Source organism: Neltuma alba, unplaced genomic scaffold (assembly GCF_004799145.2).
Source record: "Neltuma alba isolate B1F8T4 unplaced genomic scaffold, ASM479914v2 tig00011578_pilon, whole genome shotgun sequence".
Lineage (NCBI taxonomy): Eukaryota > Viridiplantae > Streptophyta > Magnoliopsida > Fabales > Fabaceae > Neltuma > Neltuma alba.
This window is the reverse complement of record NW_021636231.1, coordinates 1-8,867: the sequence shown is the minus strand read 5'-3', so window position 1 is coordinate 8,867 and position 8,867 is coordinate 1. Positions and strand designations below refer to the sequence as shown.

The following is an 8,867-nucleotide window of genomic DNA, read 5'->3' as shown; positions in this document are numbered from 1 at the left end:
TGTTTTTCGTGTGGAAGAAAATAAGAAGGAAGTAGTGTTTGAATATTGATGCTTAGCTTGGGGATATTGTGAAAGATTTGTGTCGCTTGCTTTCGAAAGCATTCAAGTATGAGTATATATAGACGGAAATATTTGATTTTCTTCTCTGATTTGTGGATATAAAGGGGCGGTGTGATAGGGCAGGGCCAATATGATTGAGAGACAAGGCTCACTGAGGTCACATGGAGTTGTCTCCTTTTCAGGTACAATGGGGTGCACGCTACAGTCCAATGCCTAGAGACATGGGTGAGAAGGATCATATGATTCTGTCTCTAGTTTTCTTCAATATAAAAATCTCGTTCTTTATTTATTTACAGAAACACAGTATACCCATGGTTCATTTTTTATCATCTGACAAACAACGTTTGAGCAGAAGAGAACTCGATTATTGTTTAGGTGATGTGGTTGCTTTTTTAAGACATGCTCAAAACATGTCACTTATTACATGTGCTTGTGGCCTGTTGAAAAGCTCAGTAATCGTGGTCTGATCTATCAATCACGAAAAACCCACCAAATAGCCTAACACAATCTAAACTAAGACCATTCGATAAAGAACAAAGTGTGAGACAAGCCATGCACTGTAATCTCGTGTTTCTCTCTTAATTCTTAAAACAACATTTGACCTTACAATCACATGAGTGACAAGGGCCGCAAGAGATCAGATGATCTTGTCTTGTAAGTGCTTTTCAAGATGTTATGAGACTATGCATATATAACAACAATCAAGCCAACTCATACAAGATAGATCAAAATCTGCAAAATCTTGGGAGGGCCTAAATGGATAGATGGCAATATAACAGGGCTATTTGGAGACATAATTAAATAGCATGATGCCTTGATTTAAAACTTGAGGAGTAAATGAAGTTGGTTTATCTTTAGTAGAACAATGTGATCTTATAAGCTGAATGATTGAATTTTGCATGCCATATTTGTTCATGCCAGAAAACAAATGAACCATGTATATTCATGAAATCTAATAACAAGCTGTTAATTAAACATGTAATTTAAAATTTTTATTGAGTCGTGCCATATTTTCCAAGGGTAAAATATGATCTCTTGAGACACAGGACTTCATTATTAATCCAGTATATGCCGGTGTCTTCAAACGTTCAAAAGAGTCCCCGAAAATTGATTTCGTTCCTAGTCATCTATCAGTATATTGAGCTGTGTTCACATGTTTTTCATAAATTCAGATCGATAATATCACTGAATACGAAATACACATAGATATGCAAGTTTTTGAGTACAAAGTACAACTTTTTATTGGTAAAAAAATCTTAAGAGTTTTTGGGGCATTGTATGCTCCCACTTGCACAGACGCTTTTGTTATCGTAAAGCAAAAATTGATTTGAATTTACTGGATTAAGAATACAATACTGCTTCTCAGATTTGCCTGCAGGATAAGGATACAAATTCTCTGTCACTTAAACTGAAAGTTCAACGCCTTTGAGGCTTCGATATTCATAATTAATTGAGATAACATGAAAAAATGTCCATTGACAAAATTTGTCGTTCATGTAAACAATATTTCATTTCCGAATAGTCGGGGAAGCAAAAGAAGGAAAAGAAAAATCTTTACATAGAAAAAGGATCTAAATTGCCTCCTCTACAAAAATGTCTCCTAATCTAAGTTTTTTCCTTTGCAAACTAACATCCATTGAAGGAAGAAGTAACGTTTAGAAAGACATCTTCTCTGCAAGGAATAGTGAGTGCACCCATTGGATGATCATATCCAAACTCTTCTTTCAGCCAAGCTTAACAACTCTTGAAACAAAGGTTGATTCAAGTAAGATACAGGGATCACAAATCTCTTCATTTCTTCTCCTACATATACTGCAAGATACCCCTTTGGCACTTCTCCAGATTTTGACGAAGCCACTTTTGCAGCAAATGAAGTCCTTCTAATAACAGGTAAACGAAAACCCATTTTTTGTGGATAAGAGAGAACGTAAAGAAAGAGATAGGATGTAGAAGCCTGAGGATATGTTGATGAGTTGTGTTGCTTTGGAAAATCTTGCAACTTTGAGTGTATATATAGATGAAAGGATTTGCTTTACTTCAATAATTGGTAGAGGGAGAGGCTTTGCGTGTTAGGGCGTGTTAGGGCCTACCGAAAGACAAGAGCACACTAGAGATCACATGGTGTTGTCTTAGAGTCTATTTCAAAAATCAAGTCAGGATCAAATGAAGGGAGGACTTCAGAATCTCCATTTGGTTGAGATTTGATTGGTGAAGGGTTAGCTAAAGGAGCTGTAGTCTAGTCCAGAGACATGGATGAGAAGGATCACATGGTTCTGCTTTATGTTTTATGGATGGGAAGGATTATTTGAACAATTCAAAGCTTAGTGTCAATCTAAATATTTTCTAACTGTCATTTCACTTTCCAGACATGCTTGAGACATCTCTTATGTTTTCCTTATCTTCATCCTTTCAATTGATAACGCGTTGGAGCAGCATTTAACTTAAAGTGTGAGAAACGCGGCGTGTTTTAAATTCAAAATAAATATCGAGCCTTTTGAAAGTCTCTTTTACAGAATTGCAATAAACATGCATGCTTCTTGTTGATCTGTTCAATACTCTCAAGGGGATTATTCTTGGCTCATCCTTTTCAATTATGCTTGAACAGAGTTCTCACTTCATTTGGCTCATCTCATAACTTCTTAGTTTTATTTGAAAACGACATGAAGACAACTCCATGTGATCTCTACATGCCCTTGTCCTCCAATAATTAAGCCTCATCACATTACCTTTCCTCCACCGTTCATCTATATATACCCATACTTGTATGCTTTCAGAAGCAAGCAACACACATCTTTCAAGCATCACAATTATTCAAACACTTCCTTCTCATTCTATTCATAAACGCAGAGAAAACAATGGGTTTTCGTTTTCCAGGAATCAAGAGGACTTCCTTTGCTGCAAAAGTGACTTCTTCAAAATTTGGTGAAGTGCCAAAGGGATATCTTGCAATTTATGTTGGAGAGGAAATGAGTAGATTTGTGATTCCTATATCTTACCTGAATCAGCCTTCATTTCAAGAGTTGTTAAGTGAAGCTGAGGAAGAATTCGGGTATGATCATCCCATGGGAGCTCTCACTATTCCTTGCACAGAAGATATCTTCCTAAAGGTCATTTCTTCCTTCAGTGGGTGCTAGCAAGCAAAGACGACGTTAACTTAGATTAGTTGACACAATTTTGTATCGAAGGCAATTCACATAGTTTCTGCTATGTTAATTTTTTCCCCTGCCTTTTCTTCCCCTAATCGGGAATTGTAAACCAGCGTCAATGAGAAATTTGTCAATATAATTTTCACACAATTTCATTCAGTTATGAATACCAACGGCTTTGATCTTCCACATTAGGCGACCAAAGTTTGTTTTCTCGTGGCAAGATTGAGAGGAGAGTTATATTTAATCAAGTAAATTAAATTCAAATGTAGATTTGATTATAGAGAAACGAAAGAGTCTTTGTATAAGTGCAAGTAAATTAATCCTAGGAAACTTTTTTTCTGCACAAGTGATTGAAGCCATAATTTCTTATATAATACTACTCCACTCTCAAACATAAGACCTCTTTTGTAGTGTAATTTAGACAATAAAAGGGTCTTATATTTAGGATCAGAGGAGTATTTAAGCAACCAATGAACTAAACATTTCCCCCCATTACGAATAATTTGCTTATATGTTTTTCTTTACTTCTTTTCCATGATATATGTGTTGCTTATGAACTCATGAATTAGGAACATATAATTTTCTTACGCGGGGACAATGGCCATAGGAGATCACATGACCTTTTCATTTGTCAAAATGTTTATGAGATCTGGCTGCTGCATGGGTTAGATATCCATAGAGAAACAACGTGGACAAGGAAAATTCAATTTAGTTCGTATGGTCTTACTGTCTATTAATCGGAGTCCACATGATTTACGAATTGAGATCATATCATTGAAGACAACAACATAAATGATGCTACGCCTTCTTTTTTTTTTTTTTTTTGGGTTACAGATGCTACGCCTTCTTTATAAATTATAATTGTTCAGTTGAAAATAAAAATTATAGATTTTACAAGGAGATAAACATTATTTTGCGTGTTAAATAAACTGTTTTTTCCCCCTATCAATCCTTCTTAACGCTACATTTGGAATCTTATAGCACTGGAACTTAGTCAACATTTATCCGCTCACCCTTAGTTACTGGATTAGAACACCGGAGTTGCAATATTGTCTTTCTACCTTGTGTAATATATTGATCTTTTTATTAAAAAAATAAAGAAGTAATAAAAGTGAGAGTGGGAGGCTCAAATTAAAGTTGTTTTGTTTATAATTAAGTATGCATATGTGTATGTATGTATGGTTGGGACCTCTTCTTTAGGAAAGCCAATAGGGAGCTGACGTTAATACCCCTAGAGCTAGCGAAGTCTGAACTTGAATTACTAGATCAAGTAATATAAGTTTTTTGCCTCAATTTTGCTAGAAGATTAAAACAAAATGCAATTCGCAGCCAGACTAAACTATATATGTGTTCAATGGCTTCGATATTGACAGTTGGTTGGAAAACGTGAAAAATCTATTCATCAACTTCCCTTTGAGATAACAATTTTTTCACTTCCCGTATAGGGGAAGAAAAATAACAAAAATCTCCACAAACCAAAAGGATTACAAAATTGTGCGGACTAATCTAATCTTGTCTTTGTCACCTAGCACCTACAGAGAGAAGAGACTTTTAGGAAAACATCTTCTGTGCAAAATAGTGAGGGCACCCATTGGATGATCAAACCCGAATTCTTCTTCAGCTTCAGTTAACAACTCTTGAAACGAAGGTTGATTCAGATATGATATAGGGATCACAAACCTCTCCATTTTCTCTCCAACATATACTGCGAGATAACCCTTTGGCACTTCACCAGATTTCGAAGACGTCGGTTTTGCAGCAAATGAAGTTCTCTTGATTCCAGGAAGACGAAAACCCATTGTTTTTTCTTTGTAAGAAGAATATGCAGGACGGATTTGAATATGATGCCTGAGAGTATTGTGAAAGATTTGTGTTGCTTGGTTCTGAAATCAGACAAGTGTGAGTATATATAGGTGAATGGATTTGTCTTCCTGCAATAATTGGTGGTTAAGAAACAGAGCCTGGCTCTTAGAAGACAAAGGCACCTGGAGTTCACATGGATGTGTCTTAGAGATCATTTCATAAAAGCAACAAGTCAAGATGAGCCAACTAATGAAGGGAGGGCTTGGATATGAATGCTAAAGATCTATCTAAAATGAGTTGTAATACAAACCTGAGACATGATAAGGAAAACCACATGTTTCTGTTTTGTGTTCAAGAAGAGTCATTTGAACTGTTTAAAGCCTTATGTCGATAAGATAAAGGACCAGCAAAGATAAAGGAAGCGTAAGATATGCTTGAAGCATGTCAAGAACTGAAATTGACAACCATAAGAAATATAAGATGTTACGTTTGAGAAAGACATAAAACATTATCATGTGATCCTTCTCATCCATGTCTCTTTGGACTACGTCGCTTAACTGACCCTTCCTCTATCATCTCAACCAAAAGAATTTTGATGTCCTCTCTATTCATTTGGCTCTCATCCTGACTTTTTTTTGGTTTTGGAAAAGACCTCTGAGACAACTCCATGTGATCTCTAGATGCCCTTGTCTTCGGATAAGTAAGTTCTATCACATAACCTTTCCTCCACCGTTCGTTTATATATACTTATCCTTGTAAGCTTTCAGAAGCAAGCAACGCAAATCTTTCGCAATACTCTCAAGCATATCCAAACAGTTCCTTCTTAGTCTCTTCCTAAACACAAACAACAATGGGTTTTCGTTTACCAGGAATTAGGAGGATTTCCTTCGCTGCAAAAGTGAGTTCTGCAAAATTTGGTGAAGTGCCAAAGGGATATCTTGCAATAAATGTCGGAGAGGAAATGAAGAGATTTGTGATCCCCATATCATACTTGAATCAGCCTTCTTTTCAAGAATTGTTAAGTGAAGCTGAAGAAGAATTTGGGTATGATCATCCCATGGGTGCCCTTACTATTCCTTGCACAGAAGACGTCTTCCTGAAAGTCATTGCTTGCCTCAATGGGTGCTAGCTCGCAACGACAGTTTTAACTTAGATTAGTCAATACAATTTTGTATAGAAGCAAATTCAGATGATAATTTTGTTTCTCTAAGGATTTGCCCCATCCCTACATAGGAAGTGTAAAATGTTTGTGTATGTGACAAATTTATCAATAGACAATTTTCATGCGATCTGAATCGTCAAAGTACTGATCTTTTTTTTTTTTTTGGCCGGAAAAGTACTGATAGGCAACCAGAATATGTTTTCCCGTGCCAAGATTGAGAAGAGAATGTCATATATTAATTAATCCTGTAAATTCGAATCATGAACGTTTCAGTGCTGGCAAATTAATCCAGGGAAACTATTTAGTAGAATTATAAAAAATATTTTTATAATAAAATATAATTTTAATGGGAAAATTCTATTATATTATCTTTAATTTCAATTCAGTAATTATGATTTATAAGGCTAAAGGAAACCCATTTAATGATGGGAAATAAAGGAATGAATGGACGACCCAGAGAGCTCTATACCACCCATCCGAAGCGTCACAGAACGTTTGAATAGAAGATGCCAGAGTGCCACTGAGAGAGACTGATGAGGCAACATCATTTATGCTTTTGTCTTCAATGATATTATCTCATTTTATGAAAATATGTAAAAATTCAGTAGCCGGTAACACTGGACTGGAAGATCAAATAATATTAGAAGCATATATTAATAAAATTAACATATTTGATTGTTAATTATGATTTATTTTTAAATTCAAGATTAGAATTAAATTAAAAATTGGTTTCTACGACTTGGGTTCTTTAATTTCTATAAACTTAACTTAAAAATTCAAATAATTTACAATGTTACCGTTCAATACTTCACGTCAGTTTATTAACCAGCGTAATTAATGTCGTTACGACACTTTTTGTACTCATGATTGAGCTTTACTCTTCTATATAACATCTCATGAACTCAACATTTCTAATTTTCCCTTTGGGATTAATTGGCTTATGTTTTTCTTCAATCTTTTTCCTAGGTCAATCAAAGTTATGATTTGTACAAATTAATAAAACATTTAAAGACTCTTAAAAACGGACAAAATTAAAAAAAAAATTGGACTCTGATGAAGCTTTGCTTCGGGACACACATGTTGCTTGTGAACTCGAGTGTTAGAAACATAATTTTCTTTAAATGATGCTACGTACGCCTTGTTTATAAACTATAATTATTGAGTTCAAAATAAAAATTATAGATTTTCCCATGAAATAAAAGTTAATTATTTTGCGTATCAAATAAAACATTTCTTTTCCTCTTCTTCTTAACGCTACCGTTGGAATATAAGAGCACTGGGACTCATTAGTCATCATTTTTCAGCTCACCCTTAGTTACTGGATGAGAACACTGGACTTGCAACATTGTCTTTTTACCTTGTCTAATATATTGATCTTTTTATTGAAAAAAGAAGTAATATGCATAGGCGTGCATGTGGGATCACTTCTCTAGAAAACCACTGAGGGAGCTGATGTTAATACCCCTGGAGGGAAATCTGAACTTGAATTATCAGATTAAAGATTAAAGAGATACAACTCGTGATCACCTTAACTATATGTTTAATGTCTTTGATATTGACAGTTGGTTGAGATAACGTGAAAAATGTCTATTCATCTTCTCTTTGAGATAAACAGTTTTTTCACTTCCCCTGTAGGGGAAGAAAAGAACAAAAATCTTACACAAAGCAAAATGATTACAAAATTGTGTAGGTTGACTAATCTGATCATGTCTTGGTTAGCTAGCACCCACTAAAGGAAGAAGTGGTTTTTATGAAGACATCTTCTGCACAAGGAATAGTGAGGGCACCCATTGGATGATCAAACCCGAATTCTTCTTCAGCTTCACTTAACAACTCCTGAAAAGATGGTTGATTCAAGTATGATATAGGGATCACAAACCTCTTCATTTCCTCTCCAATGTATACTGCGAGATATCCCTTTGGCACTTCACCAGATTTTGTAGTAAGTTTTGTAGCGAATGAAGCCCTCCTGATTAGAGGTAGACGGAAACCCATTGCTTGTTGTGTACTTGTGTGTAAGAAGAATAAGAAGGAAGGATGTGAATACTGATGCCTGAGAGTATTGTGAAAGATTGGGTTGCTTGCTTCTGAAAGCATACAATTATGAGTATATATAGATGAATGGATCTGTATTCCTACAATAATTGGTGGTTTAGAAGTTACATGATAGAGCCTAGCTATTGGAAGACAAAGGCACCTTGAGTTCACATGGATGTGTCTTAGAGGTCATTTTGTAAAAGCAACAAGTCAAGATGAGCCAAATAATGATGGGGGGACTGGGTCATGACTGCTAAAGAGTTATCTAAAATGAGTTGTAATCCCGTCCAGAGATATGGATAAGGAAAATCACATGGCTCTGTTTTATGTTCAAGAAGGAAGACTTGAACAGTTTAAGGCGCAATGTCTCCTATAAGAATTTTTCAGTTGTCATTTAAAGTTAGACATGCTGTCCCATATGCTCTCCGTTGTCATTTAAAGAGAAATTTGCCTCAAGCATGTCAAGAAATGAAATTGACAACCATAAGAAATATAAGATCTTACTTTGAGAAAGACATAAAACATTATCATGTGATCTTTCTCATCCATGTCTCTCTGGACTACACCACTTACCTGACCCTTCCTCAATCATATCTCAAACAAAAGGATTTCTTATGTCCTTGCTATTCATTTGGCTCTCATCCTGGCATTTGTTT

The 8,867-nt window shown here is 35.3% G+C and overlaps 2 protein-coding genes and 1 pseudogene across 2 annotated transcripts; 1 reads left to right on the top strand and 2 right to left on the bottom strand.

Annotated features, from left to right (window-relative positions):
- Nucleotides 1–1,618: 1,618 nt before the first annotated feature.
- Nucleotides 1,619–1,966, bottom strand: LOC114715225 (auxin-induced protein X10A-like; annotated as a pseudogene).
- A 3,871-nt stretch (nt 1,967–5,837) lies between these two features.
- On the top strand, nt 5,838–6,315 carry LOC114715224 (auxin-induced protein 15A-like). The gene has a single exon (XM_028900026.1). The coding sequence runs from the start codon at nt 5,863–5,865 to the stop codon at nt 6,139–6,141; it is 279 nt and encodes a 92-aa protein (XP_028755859.1). The 5' UTR covers nt 5,838–5,862; the 3' UTR covers nt 6,142–6,315.
- Nucleotides 6,316–7,857: 1,542 nt separating this feature from the next.
- Nucleotides 7,858–8,169, bottom strand: LOC114715226 (auxin-induced protein 15A-like). The gene has a single exon (XM_028900028.1). It carries the CDS (start codon nt 8,167–8,169, stop codon nt 7,894–7,896), a length of 276 nt encoding a protein of 91 aa, XP_028755861.1. The 3' UTR covers nt 7,858–7,893.
- Between the last annotated feature and the right edge of the window lie 698 nt (nt 8,170–8,867).